Below are 26561 nucleotides of genomic sequence, written 5' to 3'. Positions count from 1 at the left end.
CTAGGTCTTATATGATCCCATCTGGTCCCTTGGTACTTGAACTGCCTCTTTCTGACTGCTTGGAGTATTTTTTCTTTAACATGGAAACTTTGAATTTTAGCTATGACATTCCAGGGAGTTTAAATTTCAGAGTTTTTTTTACAAGGAGATTGATAGGTTCTTTTTATCTTTGCCCCTGGTTCTATTAGATTTGTGTACTTTTCACTTATGATTTCTTGAAATATAGTGTCTACTCCAGGGGTGGGTCTAGCCTGGTCTACGCTTTAAAAAAAAATCTTAGTTTTCAGAGAGTGCAACAGTTCTTAGGCTCTGTCTTTGAGCTGTTTTCTAGGTAATTGTTATTGATACCTTACTTTTTTTTTTCATTAAGAAAAACTTTTGATTTTGTTCACTAATCCTTTCTATCTCTATGAATCATTGATTTCTGTTTGGTCTTTTCTGATTTTTAGGAAGACTGTTAACTTGGGTAAGCTTTACCACTATCTTTTCTAAGCTGTTTGTTCCCTTTATAATTCTTTTCTCCTGACCTTTTATTTAATTTTTAATCTCTTGCTTCATTTTTTCTAGGTATTCGTGTAGTGCTTATGGAATATCTGGTTGTTGTTTTTTCCTTTAAATGTTGGCTTGTAATTGTTATGGAGCTCTGGTCTCCTAATTTGGATCTTTTACATATTTCTTCTTAGTAGTTGGTCTCTTTCTGTTCGCTTAACTTTGTAGCCTTAGTTCCTGAATAAGGGTTTTGTGTCAGGGTCTAGCTCTGCCTCCCATAGACCTTTGGATGGGGTGGTAGGCCCTGCTTGGTCTCATGCTGGATCCCCTGAATTCCTGTGCTAACAGGTCCTCTAGGGTGTCTCAGGATGGAGACGTGGGTGCCATTGCTTGCCTGGGCTGCTGCTCTGGTCTTAGTGCTGCCACACCTCCTTGGTCCCTGCCACTCCCTCAGTGCTTCTGTGGTTGGTCTTCTCTGAGGGACACAGATCTCCACTCTTGTTTCCTCCACACACAGAGCCCCCAGGCTGTATGTGTCTCTGGCCCTTCTCTGATCGTTCTGGGAGGATGCTGACTTGTTATCTGTGCTGTTGCTGGTTTTGTTGGTGTCCCCTTCTCATATTGCCTGCGGGCTTCTGACTGAGATGGAAGTAGTCCTTACTGAACAGTTTGTAATTGAATTTCTTGGGGAATCTGTTCACTTTACCGTGAATTTCAGTGTTTTGCAGGATTAGGTACACAGGGAGCAGAGTGGTCTGGATCCACCCAGGCAGCCATCTTGGCCAGATCACATCAGTCTCTTTAGAGGAAAAGGTTATGGTGGAGAGTAGACATGGGAGGGAAAGAAGTTAGGGACTTTGTAAATGTTACTGATTTTACCCAACATTTCAAGCTTTTTTCAAGTAGCGTGTGTGAGAGTACCCTATTCAGTTTCCACTGTTTTGTGGAATTGCCTGCTATTCTATGCCAGGCTTTCTACTAGCAATCCATATTAGGCTCAGTCAAAGACTACTGGGGCTAAAGTCTTGGGCTGTAGGACTCTGGTGTTGTGGAAGATCCCGTTAGAGCCTCGGCAGAGGTGGGTTCCATCCTTCCCCGCCAAGCTGATATTCCAGTTCGGCATGATGTTAAACCTGTCACTCCCTTTTCTCCATAGGTGTTTGTGGTTGGGAATGAGCTTGGTGCAGCCTTGCTGGAGTCCTTGCTTCCAGATCTGAGGATTGTTTTCTCTCTCTATTGCTTTACTCGGCAGAATGTGTCTCCCTTAAGGTAAGAGTCTTGTCTGACCTGGGAAACATCACAGTCTTACTCTGGGTGATTCTCCTCTCCAGTCTAAGAAGTGGGTCTACAGCTAGGACTGTCTCTCTTGATGTCAGAAGTGCATTCTGGAACAGTCAGCCGTCAACAAACCTTTAGCAAGCACTTTGTGCCAGGCACTGTGTCAAGTGTGTGTGGGTCTACAAAACAGCCAATAACATGGTCTCTGCCCTCCTGGAGCTCATGGTCTGATGGGGAAGACAAGGTGCAAACAACCACATACCCACAAGACATAGGCAGTGTAAGTGGAAGGTCATCTTAGATGGACGGCATAGACATAGAGTGGACTTGTGAGGCCTTCCTGCAATCTGAGTCTCAAAGGAAGCCAGGAGGCTGAGATAGGCAGGGTGGGGAGCATGCCTATCATGGCGGACAGACAGACATACAGTCAGGAGATGGGGCTTGTGTGGAAGGAGCGGCCAGGAGGCTGGCATCTCTGGATTGTAGAAGGGAGTGAGAAGACTGGAAAGGAATTTGTATTTGATGTTGGAGGTAATAGGGGTGATGGGTCCCTGAGCAGAGAGTGACACAGTTATACCTGCACTGAAGGAAAACCACTATGGCCACTGTGTGGAGGATAGATTGGAAAACACATTTTTCTGACCGTTTGAAGGAAGAGAGAATGTTGGTGGTTCATGGGTGACTGGAAATTGTATTTACTTTATTCTTTGACTTGCTAGCAGTGAGGCTTTTGAGATAGTTCTCCTCCTAGGAAAGGGACTTTACATTTTCTTGTGTAAACATGTCACTGCTTGACTATCAAGAAATACAGGAATTAAGCATACGGGAAGAAGGAAATAGAGCTTGGCTGATAACCATCTTGTGGGGAGAAAAAACCTGATAGAGGAATTGGCTCATAGCAGTTACAATGTCTTATTTATAGTGAAGGAAATACTTAAGGGTCTACATGGTAATCTTCTGTGATGGAGTAAAAGTTTAAAGAGCTGTTCATGGAGGGAGTTTCTCACTCATGCTTTTTAGGCTGCAGAGGAAATGACATCAACTCATTTACCATCAGCTTATTTAGCAACTCTCGATTCTAAAGACTGGCTGAAGTCTTGTCATATGCTTTAGAAATTATGACAAACTGTATCATAATGTGTACTTATGTTTCCCTTCCCCTCCTCCTAGTTTTTCATATTCAAGTTTCATAGTAATAGCTTCTGTTTGTTTCATGCATTATGGTTCATAAAACATTTCACATCATCACAGTTCATCCTCACAGTGGTTAGGTAGGGTGGGTGTCACCATCATTTTATAGCTAAGCAAAGTTATTAAATGACTTGTGCAAGGTTAACTAGTAAGTGCCAGAAAGGGGACTTGACTTGGCAGAGGTCATGTAGACAGAGCTGGGGTCAGAGGCCGAGTCTTCTGGTACCCATAGAGCCCAGGCCTGGCGACCCCTAGTCCCGTGTTCATCCCGTCACATCTTGCCCCTCACCATCACCATTCGGGACGTTTGCGTTACAAAGTCTGGCACAGACCAGAAGACAGAAGCTAGGTCATAGGAAGTCAGGAACACTGGTGAAGGCACTGAAACGTCTTAGCCAGTCTCTTGGTGTGCTCCTACTTTTCAGGAATAACATGAAATTGGCAACGGAAAGTTACCATTTTTGTCTGGTAACTTTGGCTTAAACTTGTTTTGAGAGGAGTGCTATAGTACCTTCATGTCTTCATCAGATTGACTTGATAGCTAGGATGTCGTAGAAAGAGAACCAGGCCTGGACAGGATAGACCTGGTGTAAAAATGAAAATTGATTTTAATTCTATTTTTAAGGTTTAGTCAGCTAGATTTAATATTCTCCTTTGCTGTAAGTTTTACTCGGGTAACCCCAGGTCACTTTTCTCATAATTCTTCTCTTGTGTCTTATGTCTCCACCCCTGCAACTTCACCCGCCACCCACATTCTGGGGAAAAGTCAAGCTTACCCTAAACTGTTGTAGACTCCTCCCATCTTCCAAGGTGTCATTGTCTTACCTTTGCCCGGTGATCTGATTCACATGTCTTGTTTATGGCTAAGGGGTTCTTAGGAGAGGTCCAGGCGATGGTAATATCAAACCGAGGTCAGAGGGTTTTTACTTTCTGGCCATTCAACGTATCTGCACATCTATGTAGCTCAGAATTTTGCTCTGTTGTCTTGTTCATTGCTATAAAATACCTCGGTATCCTGCCTTTGAGGTGTCTGGCATTATTGAGGTAGCTGTTGACCCATTTTGTTAGTAGATTCATGCTCTGCTGGTATACTGGTAGTGCCCAGAAAGCTACTACTCAGCTTCCTTTGTATACAGCAGGGACCCTGGGTTTGACATTTACCAGCTATGAGATCTTGGGCCTGTCAGACTCCTCATTTGTAAAGTGGAGATAATGATAACTATATGACATTGCGTATCTTTGTTGAGAGCAAAGGGCTTTATTGACCTCATAGTATTACATACAAATGTTGAATTATCTATTGGACTTTAAGCATCTATAAGAACAGGGAACCAGTTCACATGTAAACCTGGAATCTCCTCCAATACTAGCACAAACTCCAGCACACAGTAGGTACTTGATAAATATTTGTTAAGTGACTGAGTGAATTTGGTTTGTGCCAATATTTCCTCCTTTCCTTTTTTATTGCTTATTAATTTTTTTTTGCAGTTGATCTGTTTTTATTTTAAATATCACTTAAATTTTTTTCCCTAACTGCAAATATTTTTTTTCTTTTTTAAAAAAATTTTGTTCTGCCCCTCCCACTACCTCCCCTCTCCCCATTAAGCAAATGAAAAAATAATAAAGCCTTCAATTCATACATGTCATAGGCTGGCAAAACACATTCGCACATTTGGGAAATGTCCATCTCCTTCGCACATTAGGTTTATCACCTCTCTGGCAGGAGATGAATGATAGGTTTCATCTTCAGACTTTGGGACTCATCATTTATCATTGCACTGATCAGAATTCTAAAGTCTCCCAGAGTCGATTTTCTCTATAATGTTGTGTCATTATATAAATTGTTCTAGTTCTGACTTTCCTCTGTATTGGTTCATCAAGGTTTTCCCAGTTTTCCGTGAAACTATTTCATCATTTCTTATAGTACAACAATATTTCATCACTTGCATATCCCAGAATTTGTTTAGCCATTCCTCAATAGGATACCCTTTTACTTCGTAATTTTTGGCTATCATGAAAAGAGCTGCCATAACTATATTTGTTCTATTGGTCCTTTTCCTCCTTTTTTGGATTTCTTTGGGGCCTCATCTCATGGTGGTATGACTGGATCAAAGGGTAACTTCCTCCTTTGCTGTCTTGCTCTCTTAAATCTTGGTTGCATTAATGGTGGGGAATTTTGTAGCATAATTGTGATACTTCCTAATCATAAGTATTGGCCCCATGGAAGGTATGTGACTTTATTACAAATATTTGCTTTGTTTATCCAAAATACAGTCCCTGTAGGATTTGTGTTAGAATATAGAGATCAAACAAGTGGAAAAGAATCCATGTGTATCACTTGTACTGGCAGTAATACATGCTTGAAATGTTCTCCTTTCTCATCTCTCTCCACCGCTTAGAATCCCTGGCTTCCTTCAAGACTCAGCTCAAGCCTCACCTTGCAGGAAGCCTTCCCTAGTGGCCTGGAGCCATGGTACTGTGCCCAGCCTACTTTGTATGTGTGTGTGTGTGTGTGTGTGTGTGTTATGGATTCTATATCATCTATGTGATATGTGTAATGCATACCACCTTAAATAAAATAATTCCATGCAGATCGAAGCATATTATTTGCTATTTTTTTTCTTCTGTTGTGTTTTGTTCCCTCTTTCTGGTGGTTCCTCTTATTGGTTCTAATTCTTACTTACAACATCACTAATGTGAAAATATGTTTAATAGGAATGTATATGTATAGCTTATATCAGATTGCACGTCATCTTGGGGAGGGAAGGGGAGAAAAATTTAAAACTCAAAAGCTTATGGAAGTGATCATTGATAATTCAAAATAAATTAATTAAAAAAATAATTCAACATAAAAAATCATGAGGTAAATATGTCATCTGGCGGCTGCTGCCCTTTTAGGGTCCTCAGCACTACTCTGTTGGTCTCCCCAGCTGTTAGCGCCTTCCCCTCACAGATGACCTTTGTATACATTGGTATTTCATGTTGTCTCCCCTATTCAATGTACGCTCATTGAGAGTAGGGACTACGCTGGATTTTTTTTTCTTTTCTCCCCCTCTTTGCATCCTCAGCTCTTAGCCCATGGCCTGACACTTGGTAAGTACTTGATAAATGTTTGTCTGATTTGCCTCCAGAGCCAAGGAGTCATCAGTCATCCGTTGGATGCTTGGGGATCCTGCAGTCTGAAGTTGGTGAGCAGAGCAGCCCTGCTCAGTGACAGGGGCCATATTCTTTGGCTGTATTCGCTCATTCACAGTGTAGGAGACAGGCTTATGCCTCACTGTTCTTCCTGCCAGGTCCTTTTGCCAAGAGATCTTGTTGTGGATGCTGAAGAAGCTGGAGAGAAAGGCAGCTCTGGCCGCTCTGAAGGGATTGGCGGGTCTGGATAGGTCAGTGCCTTCTCTCCATCCTCTGTGTGAATTCAGAGCTGCCAGTGAAGGCAGCACAATGGTAACCATCAAAGAGACGAGCAGGTGAGTACATCCTTCTCCCTTTCGCTGTTCTCAACACCTGATTTAACCCATTCTTTGGCTTAACCACTAAGGGGAGCCCATAGAAAGGAAGCCTGGAACATTCTCTTTAGTGATTGTTATCCTTGCCGTGTGCTGTCTGAATGTGAGCATTAAGAAAGCCTGGGTGGGCCTTTTTTCTAAGAGCTGAGGAATTGGTGGCCCAGCTTGTTAGAAACTCGTAGTTCTGCATAGAGACAAACTTAGCTCTTCATAGAGCCTTCACATCAGTGAATCAGAGTGAAGGGCAGGCTCACAGCTAACCTCAGCACTACAGGAAACCAAATCATTCTCCCTGAAAATGATTCAAGTAGGTGCAGGGTTAGTGTGTTAGGTTTGTCTGATGGTCTTCATCTATTCTATTTTTGAGTTCAGAGGAGAAAATTACAGGAGTCTTCTGTGCCTGGAATTTACCTACTGACCTGGAGCCATAGTACTGTGCCCGGTCTGATTTGTGGAGATCGCCAAACTCTCTGTGTGTGTGTGTGTGTGTGTGTGTGTGTGTGTGTGTGTGTGTGTGTGTGCTTTGGATCCTATAACATCTATGTGACGTGTGTAGTACATGCCACCCTAAAATATACACTTCCAGTTCAGAAATCACGTTGTAAATATGTTTAACTAGTGGCTACTGTGTTTCCTATTGGGGTCCTTCATCGCATGCAACGTGTAGGCATTTGTTGAATGAAACATTGTGCATGTCTCCTTATTCCCAAGGTTCATTTAATGACATTTTTAAGAACCATTTTAGTGTGAAGGATTTTTTTTTTTGGTAAATAAATCAGTGAACTGAGACCCAGTCCTCAAATTGTCTAATTTTTGGTGAATGTTATCAGGTTTTGTGATTTAGATGTGCACACATACTGAAATATTTAAATACTTCAGGTGTTTGAACAGTTCTTTGAACCATTTTTAACTGGGAGTCCCACTGGATTTGATATAGGAGAGTCATAAATACAGTTCGTTAAGAAGAGATATCCAAATCATCAAGTGGTGATAGGGTTCTGTTGGTACTGATGGGAATAAATAGGTTTCCTTGCCAAGAGGGAAAGAATTGAATAGGCAGCTATTGAGGAAATAAATTCCTCTTTTACCACTAGAGGGATATGTGAGGTGGGTTTTTTTTCCCCCTTCTATCATTTATGTTTAAGATTGCTGCTATTTCTGCCACTAATGGTAATCCCTCCAGGGCATAATTCAGGCATTTTAATGAGAGAGCAAAAGGCAAGTGTGTAATAGAGTTAGCTTTACAGTACCAGTTTGATAATAAAGAATTTATAAATAGCTTTAAATAAATCAAAGAGAAGAACAGTACTGATTTTTTTTTTGGTTGTATTATTTTTGGAACTGCACATAAGCTAATTAGTAGACTATTTAGCAGCCAAATATTGACACAATAAAACAGTGTTATTCCACTAGTTACTATCGTGCCTTTTTCTTTTCAATAAATATTTATTTAAAAACATTTTTACATTTCTGCCCCTTCTTAATGATGCCCACCCTTTCATGGAAACCTATTCTGCACCTGTAGTCCGTAATCTTTCCCCTGTGTAGAGGGAGGCCTATTCCACCATCAGTTCTCTGGTGTCAGGATTGGACATTGCCTTGCTCAGAGTTCTCATATCTTTAGGGTTGTTTTCTTTCCTTGGTTCTTTGTAATTCGTCAGTTTGTCTGCACTCCTCATATTCACTGCTGCCTCTGATTCAGTAGTATTCGATTGCATTCACATGCCTCATTTGTTCAACCACTCCTCAATCGATGGTTGCCCACCTTGCCTCCATTTCTTTGTTACCAAAAAAGACCTGCTATGGACATTTCTGCACAGGCGCCCTTTTCTCTGTCTTTGATGGAATGTATGTCCAATAGTATGTTAGCTGGGTCAAAGAATATATCATGCTTTTTCAAATGTAATATTGTACATAGATGTAAATAATGCTGCCACTAGACAGACATTTGGAAGTGGCATAAGTACATTTCAGTTTTTTCTTTATTTAAAAAAATATATATAAATTAGGGAAAATGTGAGTAATCTAACACCATGGGCTGATAAACCAGCTAATTCAAAAGCTAAATACCCAGATTCCTCACTCTAGGTGTCTTATGAGTGGGTCAGAGATGCTCATTGGGAAGTGTGATGTTGCTGACCGAAGAAAAATAGCTTCAAATCTTATCTTCTTCTGCAGCAAGTTGGGAAAGAGTTGCTCTCACATGTGACAGAGTAAAGTAGATGGGTTCCACATCTAATTGGGTTACACAGTCACCATCTAACTTGTTTCTTCGTCTTTGTTCACTTGTTCACTCCTATGTTTAATTGTATCATTCCAGATTCTAAGCTGATGTAAGAGTATGTTGGATATTTCCTCATTCATTATCAAAAATGTCAACATATCTATTAATCAGTTAGGCTTAGAGCCCCCATCACAATTCATCCAGACAGCTCGGTGATGTAATTAGATCATTGGATCAGGAAAACCTGAGTTAAATCGTGCCTTAGAAGTTTAGTTGTTGTGTGACTCTGACAACTTTTGTCAGGCTCAATTTTCTCATCTGCAGAATGGGGCTAATCATAGCACTTTGGCTATTGTGAGGATCAAGCGAGATAATAAAGCACTTTTCATGCCTTAAAGCTACATGTAAAAATTAACTGTTGCTATTTTTTATTTAATAAATTTGGAGAAAGCACCTTTCCTGAAAGTAGTTACTCATATCTCTCTATTACAACTCTCAAACACCTAGGATTAAGTAAATAGGAAAGTTACTAAATGTATACCTGGCCAACAGTGAAAAATCATTAATAATAAGCATAATTATTTAAAATATTTTAGCAATGAAAAAGATCACAGCCACAGTCGCTGCAGGCTATCACTGTAAATATGTTTGACTTCTCTCTACTTCTCCTAACAGTCCCACACTATTCGGGATAATACACAAAGTCTCTTTGCACGAATCCTCTTCCTCCTCTTATTACTCCCTCATGAAAAGTTTGTAGGGGCAGATCCATTTTTGTTAGGATTTCGTATTCGCTTTCTAAACTCAACTGATCTTTTCACATTGCTAAACAAAAGGTATCATTCCTTACCTATGATGATTGGATTTTGGAGGGTAGTAGTTGCAGAAATGGACCAGCACATCTCAGAGTGCCAATATTGATAAACCAGTGACGGTCAGAGCAGTGAGTGTGATGCCTGCCCTCAGGAGCTGGGGGCTTTGTGATCCTGTACAGCTCAGGGAGAAATTCCCATTCCATCTTCTTGACTACCACCCCTTTCCCTGGGGATCACCAGCAGCAGGTCGCCTCTGCTCAGTTACCAGATGGGTGTCTCCTCCTTCCCCTCAACGATAGTGCAGTTTAAGTGGGGGCTCTCTCACACAGGGAGCCCCTGCCATTCCTGGTAGAAGTGCCCGGTCATCTAATGAGGAGAACCAAGGGGGCAGCTCCCCTGAGGCTGAGAGGCCAGGGAAGCAGGAGAGAGCCACATACCTGATTGGCCCCGACCCTACTATCTCCAGACTCCCCTTAAGAAGTGTACTGAAGGGCAGGGCGAGGAAGTCTAGGAAGGATTCAGGATGTGGTAGACTGAGCAGGAAATCAGAGAGAAGTGGTAAAGGATGGGGAGGTAGGAGGTCCCTGGGGAACAGGAAAATTCCCTCAGAATCCCCCTTCACTTTATTTCCCATCCTCTTTACCTGTGTGGCCCCTCTGTCCGATGTTCCTCTGGTGCCCCTTGGTGGCTTTACAGCCAAGGCTGGCTGTAAAGAGCATCAGGGAAGAAGAGTAGAGCAGGAAAAATATTACAGGTGACTTGGTGTGCGTTGGGAGGAAAGTGATTCTTCCACCTGCCCTTTCAGCACCCCCACTTTGGCTTCTGTCTCAGCTACTACCCACTTTTATTTGTTTCAGTCTTTTGCTTGTTTGTTTTTAGGCAATTGGGGTTAAGTGACTTGCCCAGGGTCACACAGCTAGTAAGTGTCAAGTGTACGGTCTGAGGCCGGATTTGAACTAAGGTCCTCCTGACTTCAGGGCCAGTGCTTTATCCATTGTGCCACCTAGCTGCCTCTGTTTCAGTCTTTTGTAGGAAGCTATTCCAACTCATTTTTCCTAGGAATGAGAGAGTAGGAACTTTAGAGAATGCGAATTAAGGGGGTTCAATAGATAGGTTCTCTAAATCAATTTTTAGTTTTAAGGAAGCTAAGTGGTACGATGGACAGAATGCTGGGACTAGAATCAGGAAGACCTCGATTCAAATCTAGCCTTCTGCACTTACTAGTTTGTGACCCTGGGCAAGTCAATTAGTATCTTCCTGCCTTAGTTTTCTAAACTGTAAAATGTGGATCATGATAGCACCTACCTCACAGGGTTTTTGTGAGGATCAAATGGGATTTTATATTATATATGTGTGTGTTCACACACACACACACACACATATATGAGAGAGAGAGAGAGTGAGGGAGTGCTTTGCAAATCTTAAAGTAATATGTAAATCATAACTATTAATAGTTGTATATTTCTTTAGGGCATATGTATTATATGTGCAGATTAAAGCAAATGATTATGTTTACAGGGCTGTAGCCTGGTTATTGAAAATTAATCATTTAAATTTCCAGCATGGGAAATGCTATTCATTTGTATACTTCATAAGGTTATTGAAATCCCCCCCTCCATCTGAAATCTTTCGGACGATAATCTGTATAGGAGTAAAGTGTTGCTTTAGAAAAAAGTGTTGCTTTGGAAAAATACGGGTTGTTTTGGGTTTTTTTGATGTCCTGCTTATAGGTGATGCTGACAAAGTAAATGTTGTCCTGCATTGCAGTGACGAGGACGAAGTTCTGTATCAGAAAGTCGCCTCGGAGCAGGATCAGGTAGAGTTTCTGGTGGACCTGCTGTCTCAGTGCCAGGAGTGCGGTCTGGCAGGAGACTTCTTCATCTGCTGTTTGGAGGTAAGAGTTACACACAGCACTGCAGCGGCAGGGTCCCGGAGAGCCCTCGAGTTTTGATGAGGTGGAATCCCGTGCCATCCCACGGAGGTTGCCCACAATTACAGGTTCCTCTCACCACTAACAGGGTGGTTACCAGAGAGTGTGAAGGCAGGTCTGCTGGCAGCCCTTCATTCAGATAGGAAGGAGGATGATCTTTCTTCAGCAGCACAGATGTCATCACTAACCCTGCTTCTTTCCAAGACTATGTTAGCTATGATTTTACCTACAAAGCTGACCCTTAGTCTGTGCCAGGGTTAATCATTGCTGTAGGTGGATAGGAAGGACCCTTCTGAAGTTAATGGGAGGAGGTTTTGCAGCTGTTGAGTAAGACCTGTTCCTTCTGACTTATTTTGTGAGGGATTTTGGGGGGAGCCCTAGAAGCTTAGCCTCTCTCATACCAGCTTAGAACCTTTGGGGTGCCTGCTCCCAAGAGGGAGATGAGGGTGCTACCCCTTACTCAATCTCAGCTGTGTTCTGGTGCTCTGAGATCTTCCATGGTGTTTATGCTGATAACCTGAGCGGGGGGGGGGGGGGAAGAGGGTCCGTCTGTAGCTACCTCCACTCTAGAAGGAGGAAGCAGTGCTCCTGGGGAAGCATAGAGGGTTTGGGGTGACAAAAGGCAAGTACCCCTCTGGAGAGGGACATTGCTTCAGGGCCCAGGGTCCACCTCCCTGGGATGTGACACAGCTTCCTGCATCTTCCTGGCCATAGATTTGATTTCATTCCAGAGATTTTGTTCTCAGTCATTTAATCTCGATGGGGCCTTAGCTGATACTGGGCTTAAGGTTTTGCCACTTACAGCAATGTTTGCATTTTAATGGGCAACTCTACCTAATGGTAGAATTGAAGGCCCCTGAGGTTTTCTGTTTTGTTTGTTTTTGCCTCTGAACCCTAGTAAATGTGGTATTTCTTAGAAACTGGTCTGCAGTGGAGGGATATGAATAAATATCCTTAAGTGAATCCTGGGAAGGCTAAATGATAGATTATACAGTATTGATATATTAAGCAGATGACTCCATGTAGGGTGATTGGCATAATGATATTCAGTGCTGATTACTTAGATTTCTGTCTCTGAAATGCTTGTTTCTGTTGCTTTTTATGTCACTTTTTCTTTTGACCTGCTCTTCCAGGAGCTGACACATGTAGCAGCGGAAGATAAAGCAGGGTTCCACCCGAGCCCCTCTCCCATGGAAGCCTCTTGGCCCTGGAAGAATACCGAAGTTTTCTCGTTGAAGAGCAGGAGAAGAAGCTGCTGACCTTGCACGTGGTGGCCGTTCTGTGCGAAAGAATGTCCGAAACGGTCTTTACCAGTATCACCCAGGTCAGTCAGGCCTGAGCCCCGGAACCCTGGTGGCCCACTGTCAGGCCAGAGGAAGTCGCCAGGCTCATGCTTGTTGGCCTGTCTGGTTGTGAAAAGAGCACCAAGATGTGGGGGAGGGGTCCCCGAAAAGCTTGCTCGCAGCGAGACTGAGGGCAAGTCATTTGCCCTCACTGATATCGTCACTTCCTCCTGTCCAAAAGGAGTGAATGATGCTGGCGCTAGCCACCTGACAAGGTTCTGGTTGGAAGAGTGTTTTGTAAAACCCCAAAACAGTATGTAAACCAGTATGTAAATCAGTAAAATTGTTGTTTTGGTCCCTAAGCATATTTTAGAAAATCTGATTTCTCTTTGTCACTGATGGCAATAATGATGGTACTTTAGATTTTTAAATTACTTTTCCTCCTCACATTGTGTTTACTTAATTTTTATCTCCACTCTGTCCTGTGACATTTGAAAGCGTTCTAAGGAAATGTTAGGGCACAGGGCTGCTTTGCAAACCAATAATATAAAAAGTTTAGCAATCCAAGTCAGCATTTGTAGGAATGCAGGAAGTTCTGGCAGCACAGTTAATGAAGTTGTTTTATTCTCTAGAGAGAGGAGGTGTTCCATAGATGAGGGGAAGGTATGCTATTTCATACTTTATCTAATGGTCAAAAGGTCCAGAAAATGTCTTTCTATCTCTAATGTAAATATGGATACTGATCACCATCACAATAACAGCAGAAATACGATAATACAGACTGAATAATGTGACAGAATTAATAACGTAACAAACACTGGCAAAATGCTAGCTAAAACGCAGGGATACCGTAATGGAAAGTTAGTGTTGTCTTAAACTGCATCAAGAGGCAAAGTACACAGGACAGGGGAGGGGATAGTTTTTGGTATTGTGTCCAGCCCTGGGGCCACATTTTAGGAAGGACAGGGATAATCTGGAGAGGTTCTAACAGAAAACCTCTGGGAGGATGACAGGCTTCTGAGCCTGGCCATGTAAGAAAGGTCAAAGAAGCTGGGGATGGGGAGAACATAAGGTTTGTTGCCAGGTATTTGAAGGGCTCTTAGGTGAAAGAGGGCTTGCTTTTTCTTCTCGGTTCTGCAGGGGAGAGCCAGGAATGAGGAATGGAAGTTACAAAGAGGCATATTTTGGCTTGAGCTATGGAAATGTGTCCTTATCACTACAGGTGTCCAGTAGGGGAGGGGCAACCCCTCTGGGCCTGTTACAGAAGATCTTTTTTTTTTTTTAGGCAGTTGGGGTTAAGTGACTTGCCCAGGGTCACACAGGTAGTAAAGTGTTTGGTCAGATTTGAATTTTGATTTGAATTCAGGCCCTCCTGACTCCAGGGTCGATGCTCTATCCACTGTGCCACCTAGCTGCCCCTACAGAGGACCTTCTTGTCCAAGGAAGTGTCATCCTCAGTGGTGGCCTTGGCCGATGTGTCTGTGATAAATGTGTCTGACCTACTACCCCTTGACCAGAATGGACTGTATTGCCCTACATGTCAGACTTGGGTTGTTGCTTGAAAATTTCTGAATCCCTGGTCTCTGTTGAGACCCCAGTATTATCCACCTTCTTCTATCAGGCAGTACTTTATCATGTCTCCTGATGGGAAAATTTGTAGCCACCTGTCAACTCTTATACCTTCCACCTCTCTAAAGAGAATAATAGTGATATTTTCTTCTCTAGACTTATTCTCTGAATTAACTAATCCCCTCTAGGTGATTTTTTCCCTCCTGTATTGACATGAACTCTCTAGAGACTTTATTACCCAAACTGAAGCTCTTTGTCTCAGAGTACTTCTGGGAATGGAAATAACGCAACAGTGCTATCACCTAGTGTTACGCATTCATCCTTAACCCTTTGTAAGAGAGTGGTAGCAACAGTATGACAGTGAAGGCCAAGGCTCCTTCTTCCTCATACCACCCATGGCCTTTTCTAATGCATGGGAGGCATCATCACTTCCTGACTCCTTCTGATGGGACCCCGCCTCCTCCTGCCCCTGCCTGCCGTGAGCTGAGACTCCTAGGGCTTCAGAAGATAAAAAAATTACCTCCTGCCGCTGGGTGGACCTCAAGGGAGGACCTCAGACAGTCCGATCACATGCCTCCCCAATGGACCTCTCTCCAGCTACTGATAATCTGCAAGACTCACTCCTCAGGGTTTAGCATATCCCCACTGCCTCACGCTCTCCTCATGGCAGTATCTCTGAACCCCTGGCTGTGGAAGTATAAATCGTATTCCCTTTCTCCAATGTCCTTTCCTCCTACTCGCCTCCTCCCAGCCCCCACCCCTGTCCCCCACTGTCCCACTTCCTATCTGTCTGCTTTTGTGGCTTTTGGAATGCCTGCCCCATAATTTCCAAATTTTCTTTTATTTTAAACCTCTTCATTTCTCATTTCTTCAGTCCTCTGGTACTCACTGAGGCCTGGCTCCCTCCTGATACCGCTCTTTCCCTTGACGTCCTTTCCTGTATGATCTGTACTTTCTCTCATGGACCCCCCGGACTTACTGGTCATCGCAGGGGATGAGCATCCTCCTTGCTTTCAGTGTCTCTTCCAGACCCTCCCTCTGTCACATCACTCAGCATCATCCCTCCTCCTCGAGGTTCGTGCTGTCCAAATTCATTACCCAGTCCATATCCCGGTGGTCATTATTCTTCTGCCTCTAGGATATTCTTTCCTTAGTCAATGAGCTCAGTGCCTGGCTTAGTACTTTTCTCCTCCCTGACTCCTGACTTCAGTGTAGGGGACTTTAACATACACAATAATGCTTCCTCGAATATCTCTGCTTCCCAATTTCTCAGTGTCCTTATTTCCTGTGATGTACTCCTCTGTTCCACCTCACGCCACTGAGCCGGCCATCTCCCGCCAACATCCCACTTCCATGTTAACAAGCTGTGGAGTCCCTTTACCTGTTTGGAGGTGGAGGGAATAACAAAACTGACTGATTGTGTCTTTCCTCCAGGGATTTGTCTTCTTGGTTTATCTAACACTGGTCTGCTCTTTTTTATTGCTTTTTTTTTTAAGGATTAATCTTCTGTTTTATATGTTGAGGACCCTAGGGTACCCACAAACCTGTGAATGGGCTTTCTTTGATCAGAATTGTATCATGTTGATTCTTTGTCGTGACACCTTGAGGACATTAGGGTCCAGACACACTTGAAGGGGGTTTTGCTAATGAAGTTGATGTGTGATATCGCCTGAGCTAACAGGCAGATATGTTCATCTTCTACTTGGAATTTCTTGGTAAAATTGACGAGGCAGCAAAAGAGGTAACTGCTCTGTATGTTAAATTTGACAGAGTTTAAAGTGTTACATAAAAATAAGGTATTGCTGGTGTGTACTCTCACGTTGTGCCGGGGTCCTTTTGTAGTAACTGTTGTTGATAGCCCAGCAGCAGCCCCACTCTGGTAACGCACTTGCTGGCGCAGAATAATTGCTTAATGAGCGCTTGCTGACCTGCCCCTGACGTCTTACGTCCTTCTGCCGATGGTCCCTTGTCTCGATTGGTCTTAACTGTTCTGCGTACTCTCTTGTGCTTCACGACGTTTAGTAGGTCTGTAGCAGCCTTTTTTTTTTTTAACTTGAGTTTCAGGAATATTTTTTTAACCAGCCCGTGGTTTTAAATTCCTCTTCTGTGGCAGGTGGTGGAATTTGTAGCAGCCACATTGAAGAGAGCTTGTCTCAGCTTAACGCAGGAGTCAGAGAGTGTTGTGGAAGCACAGACTTTGAGTATGTCGATGGGACTGGTGGCTGCCATTTTGGGAGGTGCTGTTCAGGTAAGTCGCACAAATTAGGATAGCTTTATTTGGAGGCAAAAGGGGAGGGAGGAAAGATATGACTTACTCTCCTACCCTCACTAGAATTGGGAATGGACATTTTTTGGGGGAGAGGGGCATCCTATGTGACTTGGATAAACAATCCCGACTCTCCAAAGAATTTCCTACAAGTTCAGAGAATAAGGAATCCCTCCTGTTTCTTGGAGACTTCATTTGATCTCAAACTTCCACCTAAAGAGGGCAGAACAATTTGAAATCCAAAGACTGGAGGGTTGAATGCCGGGTAAGACATTCTTGACTTGTGGTAAAATCACTTAACTTTTCAGCCTCAGTTTCCTCAGCTGTTAAGGGACAGTTTGGCATTGTAGACAAACGAGGAAGATTGGGGCCAAGGTCCTGCCTCTCTCATATCCTGTCTTTGTTATCCTGGGCAGGTCACTTGACCTAGTAGAGAAAGTTCCCTATACCAGTGAAACCTTAGAGCTAGGCCCCACCTCTCTCTCTGAGATAGGAACAATAATACCTGTACTTCCCAGAGTTGTTGTGAGGAAAGTACTTTGTTTTCTAGGGTTTGTTTTTTTTTTATTTTCAGTTCCAAATTTTCTTTCTTCCTCCCACCCTCCCCCACCCATTGAGAAGGCAACCAATGCGATATCCATTATACATATGAAGTCAACAAAACGTACTTCCACATTAGTCAGGTTGTGGGAGTTAAAAAAAAAACAAAACAAGAAAAATAAATAAAATCAAGAAATATATGCGTTTACCTGCTGATCATCGTGCCGATACTGTTGTCACTGTGTACAGTGTTCACCTGGTTCTGCTCACTTCAGTTTGCATCAGTTCATATAAATCTGCCTGCTCATCATTTCTTATAGCACAGTAGTATTTCATCATAGTCATATGCCACAACTTGTTCAGCCATTTCCCAGTTGATGGGCATTCCCTCAATTTCCAAATCTTTGCCACCACAAAAAGAGCTGCTATAAATATTTTTGTGCAAATAGGTCCTTTTCCCTTTTCTTTGATGTCTTTGGGATACAGACCTAGTAGTGGTGTTGCTGGGTTAAAGGGTATGCATAGTTTTATATCCTTTTGGGCCTAGTTTCAAATCATTTGCCAGAATGGTTGGACTACTTCACAACTCCACCAGCTGTGCATTAGCATCCTTTCTTTTCCATATCACCTCCAGCATTTGTCATTTTCCTTTTCTGTCACATTAGCCAATCTTCTGGGTGGGAGGTGGTACCTCAGAGTTGTTCTAATTTACATTTCACTAATTATTAGTGATTTAGAGCATTTTTTCATGACCATTGATAACGTTGATTTCTTCTTCTGAAAACTGCCTGTCCATATCCCTCGACCATTTATCAATTGGGAAATGGTTCTTATTTTTATAATTTTGTCTCAGTTCCCTATATTTTTGAGAAATGAGATCTTGATCAGAGAAACTCACTGTAAATCCCCCCCCTCCAGTTTCCTACTTTCCTTCTAACTTTGGCTGCATTTGGTTTTGTTTGTGTAGAAAGTTTCAAAATTTAATGTAATTAAAATTATTTATTTCACCTTCTATATTCTTCTTTGTTTTATCCACAGATCTGACAGATATTTTTTAAGGAAAGCCCTTTGTAAACCCTAAACAGCTCTATAGATAGGATTTATTTTGCTGTTATTTAACTGTCCGTCAGATTTAGAAGCTTGGTTCTGCATTGGTTGGGTATATACCTTAATAGCAGTTGCTCTGGGGCCCATCTAGAACCCACTTCCTATTCCTGTCACTGCTGTCCAGAGACAGCTTCAACCAAAGATACTGACCCTCCTGGGCTGCTGGCTTCTTACTTTGAAGAGCCCCAGCTGAACACTGGGGCTATTATCACATTCGGTATAATGTAGTTGCTTTGTTTCCAGCTACTTTCAAGGATGAGTGTGCCTTTAAGATGCCTAGGAGTGTGAGTGATCAGTTAATTACGTATTTGTATAGGCTAGGACCCAGCTGTGAGGAGGCATTTTAATGCAAGTGATTGTACATCTGACTGTGTTCCAGACTGTACTGGAATAAACTCAGTAATCAACATGAGGCCTTTTGTCAATGAAATGATATTCATTTTTGAACATTCTGATTTTTGAAATATTAGGATTTGCTTCAGTTTAGTTCAGTAAGCATTTATTAGCCACCTACTGTATGCAGTGGCTTCTACTAGGTACTAGAGATTCAAAGATGAAAAATGATGTAGTCTCCATCCTCAAAGCACTGACAGTTTGTTAGAGGAATGAATGAAAAGCATTTTACTGCATGGCAAGCATTGTGCCAAAAGTCAGGGATACAAATGCAAAAGGGGGAGTCTCTGTTTTCCAGGACATTGCATTCTAACTGGGGGAAGACAACACACACAGGAAGATCGACTGCATGTCAAGTGGAAAGGCAGGGCAGTCCTTAAGGGGCAGATAGGAAGGCCTGGGCATCTTTAGGGTGTATTAGCCGGTTAGATGGCAAAGCCTGTGGGCGTGGAGGGCAGACAGTAAACCTTGTTGGTCTTTAGGGGACGGTAGCCAGACAGCTGAAAAGAATGAAAAGAGAATGAAACACATGCAGATAATGGTAACTCGAGTTAGGATGTGATAAATGACGTAGCTGAGCTCAAACAGGGATGGACGACATCGGGTAGGAAAGAACCACTTCTAGTGGAGGTCGGGGGTGGAAGAGGGGATGTGAGATCCAGGAAGAGCGGTGCAGTCTTGAAGAGAACAAGCAGCTGGAGATAGGGAGAGAATCCATTTCATTGGTGAGAACCTGTTCAAGTATTTCCCTATACTTTGTCCTATTGAAAAAAGGGACTGCATCAGTTTTTCTCTTTCATCCTTCCTCCACTCAGCTGCCAGAGTGATTCTCCTGAAACGCATGTCTGACCATTTTATTCCCCTACTCAAGAAACTCCAATGGCTCCCTATTACCTTCAGGATCAAATAGCAGCTCCTCTGTTTGGCATTTAAAGCCCTTCACAACCTGGCCCCTTCTCCCCTTTCGGGTCCCATCCCCTGCGTGTGCCCTGAGCCTGCTTCACTGGCCCTTTTCTGTTCCTCACACACAACATTCCCTCCCCCACTCCAGCTTCCTGTGTGGTTGAAGTGCCCTTCCTCCTCACCTCAGACTCCTGACCTCTGCTCACATCTCACCTTCTGCAGAAGCCCTGCCTCGCTCTTGCCGTTAGGGCCTTCTCATGGAAAGAGAGAGAGGAAAATAGATGTGCGTGTCTATATAGTAAAAATGGAAAAGAAGCTCAACGGGATGTGTGTGTGTGTGTGTGTGTGTGTGTGTGTGTGTGTGTGTGTGCGCGCGTGTGTGCGTGCGTGTGCGTGCATGCATGCACATAGCGTGTCTGTACATGGTTATTGCGTGTTCTTGCCACTGTTAGAACTTGAGCTTCTTCAGGGCAGGGACTATGCTTGGGCCTTTCTTTGTATCCCCAGGGCACAGAGTAAGCTGCTGGTAAATGCTTGTAGAGTGACTGTTGGGGCCAGGCCTTCTTTTCATTGCTCAGCATTCTTTGCTTTATAGTTTTCCTGGAGAATTGGCCCATTTAATCTTTCATTTTAGGGGCTTCTGTTTCAGAGTTCCCAGAGTCATGCATGGAATATGCACACAATTTAGAGAATGACAAAATTATGGGGTATTTTGCCTTGTTTGTTGTATTTTTGGAATGTGTGTGTGTGTGTGTGTGTGTGTGTGTGTGTGTGTGTGTGTGTTTACCATTAGGTTAAAGAGGGATTGATTTTTGTTTGCCAATTTGAACACTTTTGTTTTAAAGTTATTTAGTTGTTATATATTACTCTTTTGCTCTTTTCAGACTTTGAGATTTTTCTTTTTCCTTTCTATATTTATTCAGTTAAGTTGAAAATCAGAATTTGGAGAAGGTAGTTACTAAGTAGAACACTCTGAACTCCCAGTTAATCTTCTCAAGGGCAGGGCCGTCCCTTGGCCAAAGTACCAAGTGAGTGCAGTCTTCCTTGTCTCTGCTCCCAAGATCTCACGAGATTCCCCTTGCCCAGTTGGTCGGTTCAGCCAGTCCTAGATACTGATGCCTGTCTCTGTGTATCCCCCCTCAGCAGGGCTCCTCAGAGCTTCCCAATCCACGTCAGGACCCCTCTGCACTCATCCCTGGGGCTGCTTGCCGTCCCTGGCATACAGAAGCTGCCTGATGCAGAGAAGCTCATTAGTGGCTCATCATTGCTTCCTGCCCTGTCCTCACTGACTCTCTGCTCCCTGCCAGCCAGGCTGACATGTACTTTCTCTCCTGTCTGAGCTCACCCAATCCTGTCCTCAGCCAGCCACTGCAACCAGCCCTTCCCTGTGACACCCGCCAACCCTCCTCCTGGGCATCCACTGTCTGACGCCTCATAAACAGAGTTTCTGCATGCTCCTCCATCGCCACACCCAAGGGCTGGTTGGTACTGTGTCTTGCTTAATGCTAATGTCAAGGCTGTGTCTCCATGACTCCTAAGTGATGTGCTGCTCTGAGCTGCCAAGGGTCCCTGTAGCCTTAGGTACCTGACTATTTCTCCTTTAGGAGAACATCTGTGGAGTTTTCCTTGTTCCGTAAATATGCTTACCTGTCCCGTTCCCTGTCCCTAGTACCTAGGTGACTAAAGCTAATTTGATAAACTGAGACATTCATGTCATAATAGATTAATGGGTTCAGTAGCATTTGCATTTGTAACAAGGATTTTTAATGTTCTACGTTAAGAGAATGATTAATTATGTGCATTTCAGGTACTTTGACAGGTTAATGGTGAGAAAGGTCAGGGGACAATATTGTAAGCTTCCTTCCCATCAGAACCTGGCCCCTTCCTACCTTTCCAGGCTTCTTACATTTTTCTCTCTTCCATGTACTGAGGAATCCAGCAACACTGACCTTTTTTGCTGCTCCTTGAATAAGACTTTCCAGGTATTTTCATTGTCTGAGCCCCATGGCTGGAAGGAATGTCTCCTTACTTCTGCCTCCTGGCTTCCCTGGCTAATAGTGCCTTCCCTCTGAGATCAGACAATCAGTCAACATTAATTTTTATAATAGTATTTTATTTTTTTCAATCACGTGAAAATAATTTTTAACATTCATTTTTAAAAGTTTTTGAGTTCCAAATTTTCTCCCTCTCTCTCCCCTCCTCCCTTCCTAAAAAAAGTAAGAATTTTAATAGGTTACATATATGCATTCATGTAAGTCAGTCAAAATTTATTAAGTGCCTGCTGCGTGCCAGGCACTGTGTTAAGCAGTGGGGATCACGTACCATTTGTGCTGTGTGTATGTGTATATTATATATACATGTATACTGTATGTACAGAAACACACATCCGTATGTATAGGTAGTAAGTACATAGTTGCTTGATATGGCACAGTGACTAGAGCAGTCTGAGTTGTTGTGAGGACCAGATGAGGTGATCTTTGTAAAGCACTTAGCACCGTGCCTGGTGCGTGGGAAGGGAGATATCAATGCTAGCTACTAAATGGACAGCTATTCCATCCTCACATGAGGCTACCAAAATAGTGCTCAAATTTAGGGGAGCAAAGCATTTTGCCTGGCTCTTATGCCCACTGTTCAGATCAGAATCTTATTGGTTTTTTCCTAAAAGCCATTCCTTGCATTAATTCACTCCTAGAAGTTGTTATGCTCAACAGATTCCTGGTGGCTGATCAGTTCTTCCCTAGAGTAAGTATGTACCCTGTCCTTTTACACCAGACCAGAATTACACCATAGAGCAGATTGGGAATATTTTTAGGGTACAACACTACCATGTGAAGTTTGTAAGGGTAGCAAATCATTATTATTTCCTACCTGTCCCTTAAAAAATTTCAGCTATTCCATGGACAAATGTCTGGTGTCTCTGTGTATTAGATCTCATACTGATTACAGGTTATCCATATGGGACGGTGAGCAATGCTAAGCATCCGTGTAGGCGATCCATCTGATAGAAAAGATTCTGAGGGAGCCTCATCAGTCTCTTAGGTTGTAGTGAACTGCTTGTTCATTGGAACAAGCGTCCACTAGTCATTGTCTTTCCAAACTCCTGGTGGAGTCCTAATTCTGTTAACTCTTAGGTTGAGGTAGATTTTTATATGTTTCATATCACTGTAAGTGCTTGGCACAATTGTCTTAATATCTTCCAGAGCTACGAAAAGATGCCTCCTTACCAGGCACCAGTCAGTCCTTAAGTCTTTACTTGTTTGGCACAGATTTGAAGGTTATTTCCCCAAATGCCATTCATTATAAAAACTCATTTTCTTTCTATTCTGTTCTGTTCTATCCTGTGTCCTGAGGTTACGCCCTGTTGGTCAATCTAGCTTCATTTTTTTCCTGTGCCTCAGACACTTACTAGTTGTGTGACCCTAGGCAAGTCACTTCACCCTGTTTGCCTCAGTTCCTCATCTGTAAAATGAGCTGCAGAAGGAAATGGCATATCACTCCAGCATCTTTGCCAAGAAAACCCCAAATGGGGTCACCAAGAGTTGGACACAACTGACCAACACCACCATCTGTCTTAGAATGTGTTCATTGATAAAAATGTATCCATGATGACTGCTAAAATCTATCACTCTTACTGGGCCAACCATTCTGGAGAACAACTTGAAACCATACTCCAAGGGCTATAAGCTATGTATACCTTCTGATCCAGTAATGTCACTAATAGGTCTGTACATCAGAGAGATCAAGGAAAGAGGAAAAGGATCCACAGGCACAAACATACTTATAGCAGCTCTTTTTGTGGTGGGATAGAATTGTAAATGTGAGGTATAACTATCAATTGGGGAATAGCTGAACAAGTTGTGGCACGTGGTTATGATGGAATACTATTGTGCTTTAAGAAATGATGAGCAGGATGGTTTCAGAAAAACTTGGGAAGACTTATCTGAACTGATGCAAAGTGAAGGGAGCAGAACCAGGAGAACATCATACACAGTAACAGCAACATTGTAATGATGGTCAGCTGTGAAAGACTTAGCTACTCTAACCAATGCAACGATCCCAGACAATTCCAAAGAACCCACAACGAAAAATGCTGTCCACCTCCAGAGAACGAGCTGATGAACTCTGAGTACAGATCAAAGCATACTTTTTAACTTTCTTTATTTTTCTTGCCTTTTTTTTTGGCAGCATGACTAATATGGAAATATATTTTTCATGACTTCACATGTATGGTTGGTATCATATTGCTTGCCTTCTCAGTGGATGGGGGGAAGGGTGAGAGGGAGCTAATTAGGAGCTCAAAAATTAAAAAAAGTATAATTATTTAAAAAAATAAAATCTGTCACTCTTCCTGCTATATTGCTCTTTTTTTTTTAGGTGAGAAAATTGAGGTTGAGTGACTTGCCCAGAGTCACACAGCTAAGTAAGTGTTATGTGTCTGAGGCCAGATTTGAACTCGGGTCCTCCTGACTCCAGGGCCAGTGCTCTATCCACTGTGCCACCTAGCTGCCCCTATGTTGTTCTTTTTTTGTAGCTCACCATAAAGTGTAGACTCTTCTTTTCTGGTCCTGTAGATTATAATGTACAAGTCCCATTAGCAAATCAGTCAGTCAGTCCACTAGCATTTCTTAAGGGCTTATTATGGGCCAGGCACTGTGCTAAGCACTGAAATCAGTTCTTTGCCCCAATATAAATAAGACGGTGAACAAGTATCAGCTAAATCTTTTTTTGGGGGGGGGGAGGGGTTAGGCAATGAGGTTAAGTGACTTGCCCAAGGTCACACAGCTAGTAAGTGTTATGTGTCTGAGGCCGGATTTGAACTCAGGTCCTCCTGACTCCAGGGCCAGCGCTCTATCCACTGTGCCACTTAGCTGCCCTCTCAGCTAAATCTTTAAAGAAAAATAATTAATTCTAGAAAAAGAGACTATAGAGAATAAAGGCAAATATTTCTGAAGCATAAGTTGTTTTGTTGCTGGAAGCATCTTTAGAGATTATTTATTCCAACTTTAAATTTTTGAACTGATTTAAAAATGAGAAGATTTTAAAAAAAAAAACAACCCCAGTATTGCAGCTTTCCCACCAGGCTTCCTAACAGGAGATAGGGCAGATGGGCATTCTATCTGGGCTACAGTGGCTCTGCTCCTCTCTCCCACTTGAAAATGCAAGAGCAGCAGCAGCCGAATAAAAAGGGGACCTGTCACCCATTGGCAAACAGTCCCTTCCATCTGCAGTGGGTGTCAGAAAAATTCCAAGATTTGGTTACGAGATCTGTGCCGGAGAAGTTGTGAGAGCAGAGAGGATGGAAAGTAAGCCCCCAGGGATTCTCTGTCTCGCTTTGACTGCCTTGTGCCTGACCGTTCTCATTTTTTAGTTAGGGTTTATTTCTACTCCAAATTCCTATCCAGAATTAGAGCATGATTTGTGATAAGTAATCAGCGCCTAAATTCTTTTCCAAGCCTCTGGGCTTATTCCATTTACTGCTCCCTTTCCTTTCACATAGCGAAAAATCTAGTTGTGCAATGCTGAAAGTGTATATTATTTATAACTAGCAGTGGGTGACTTCTTCCTCTTGAGAACTGCACAAATAGGTAGCTGATGCCCTTGGGCAGTAGAAGAGAGACCACCAGTAAAGCCAGCCCCGGTACAGGCAGCCTCCTGGTGCAACCTTAGAAAGGACCAGGAATACATGTAGCCTTCAAGGTTCTGTTTCTGGAGGCAGGGAAAGCTTGTCCAAGAAAGCCCCAGACTAGTTGAAAAACCACTGTGAGAGTGACCAGTAGCAGGAGTGACCCACCAAGCATGGTAGCCCTCATACCAGGAGAGCCATGGTGCCCAGAGGTACCTAGTACTCTGTCCTAAGACCAGAAAGGTCAAGGAAGAAAGTGATAAAGCTTACCCAAGTAACAGACTCTCTGAAAATTAGGGAACAAACAGCAAGGAATATTAGAACAAAATCAAAAGACTGAAAACAAACTAGAAGAAAACATTAAGTTATCTCCTATTAAAGAAAAAAAAACTGACCTGGAAAACAGGTCAAGGAGAGATAATGTAAGAATCATCTGGACTTGCTGGAAACTGAAACTGTGAACAAAGAAAAGGTGTGGATACCATATTCCAAGAAATCATAAGTGAAAACTGCCCAGATCACTTAGAACCAGAGGTCAAAGTAAAAGTAGAAAGAACCTACTAATCATTTCCTAAAAGAAATTCTGAAATGAAAATTACCAGGAGGGAGGATAATACCGAGAAGGGAAGAGTCTCAAGCAAAATAAACATGGTAACCTTGGAGGGGAGGATTAAAAGGAAAAAAAAGAAATTAATTGGAAACTAAGGGAGTACCCATCCATTGGGGAATGGCTGGACAAATGGTGGTATAGCAATGTCACGGAGGATTATTGTGCTGTAAGAATCCTGCTGAACATAGTGAAGGCAGAACCAGGAGCACGTTTTGTACTAGGACAACAACATTATAAAGAAAAAACAACTTTGAAAGACTTAAGATCTGTGCTAAATGCAGTCACCAGCTCTGTCTTCAGTGACTGTGATGAACTATGTCACCCACCTCCTGACAGAGAGGCGATGAATGGACTTAGGTGTGGAAAGAGACATACATTTTTGTACATGGCCACTGTGTGGATTCATTTTGCTTTTTCCCTCCTCCTTTTTCTGTTTTTAATTGGAGAAGGATTAAGAGTGAGTTAGAAATAGTAATACCAAAAAAAGAGGGCCATTGACACATTTCAGAAATTCAGAAAAGCCAACAGAAGGGAGTTGAGAAGGAAGCACAGACAAGCTGTACGTACAGTTTTGAAAGTAACGTTGTAATTATTATTACCTTTTTAAAAAAGCAAGTGATATGAAATGGAAATTCAGTTTCCTATGCAATATGGTTTTTTGTGTGTGTTCTGCTGTATATATGGAAAATGCTTCTTTTTTGCTGTTTAGAATTTTTTAAATTTGAAAAAGGAAAAGAAGTAATGTGAGACTGTGTAGGCTGTAGATAGATCTAATATTTCTACTTTAGTTGCTTGAGGAGAAACCAAGGTTATGAGTGAATGCTTAGACAG

The 26561-nt window shown here is 42.6% G+C and overlaps 1 protein-coding gene across 1 annotated transcript in view; it reads left to right on the top strand.

The window, feature by feature from the left end:
- Positions 1-26561, top strand: part of TANGO6 (transport and golgi organization 6 homolog) — a 207676-nt gene that overhangs the window by 45197 nt on the left and 135918 nt on the right. Inside the window, 6 exon segments of the mRNA XM_020989092.2 lie at positions 1646-1758; positions 6252-6428; positions 11274-11400; positions 12570-12594; positions 12597-12760; positions 16402-16536. Of these exon segments, the coding sequence (XP_020844751.1) occupies positions 1646-1758; positions 6252-6428; positions 11274-11400; positions 12570-12594; positions 12597-12760; positions 16402-16536 (741 nt within the window).

This window comes from Phascolarctos cinereus, unplaced genomic scaffold (assembly GCF_003287225.1).
Source record: "Phascolarctos cinereus isolate Bilbo 61053 unplaced genomic scaffold, phaCin_HiC Scaffold_2;HRSCAF=192, whole genome shotgun sequence".
NCBI classification, from domain to species: Eukaryota; Metazoa; Chordata; class Mammalia; order Diprotodontia; family Phascolarctidae; genus Phascolarctos; species Phascolarctos cinereus.
The sequence above is the reverse complement of the archived record's forward strand: the minus strand, read 5'-3'. Positions and strand labels throughout refer to the sequence as shown.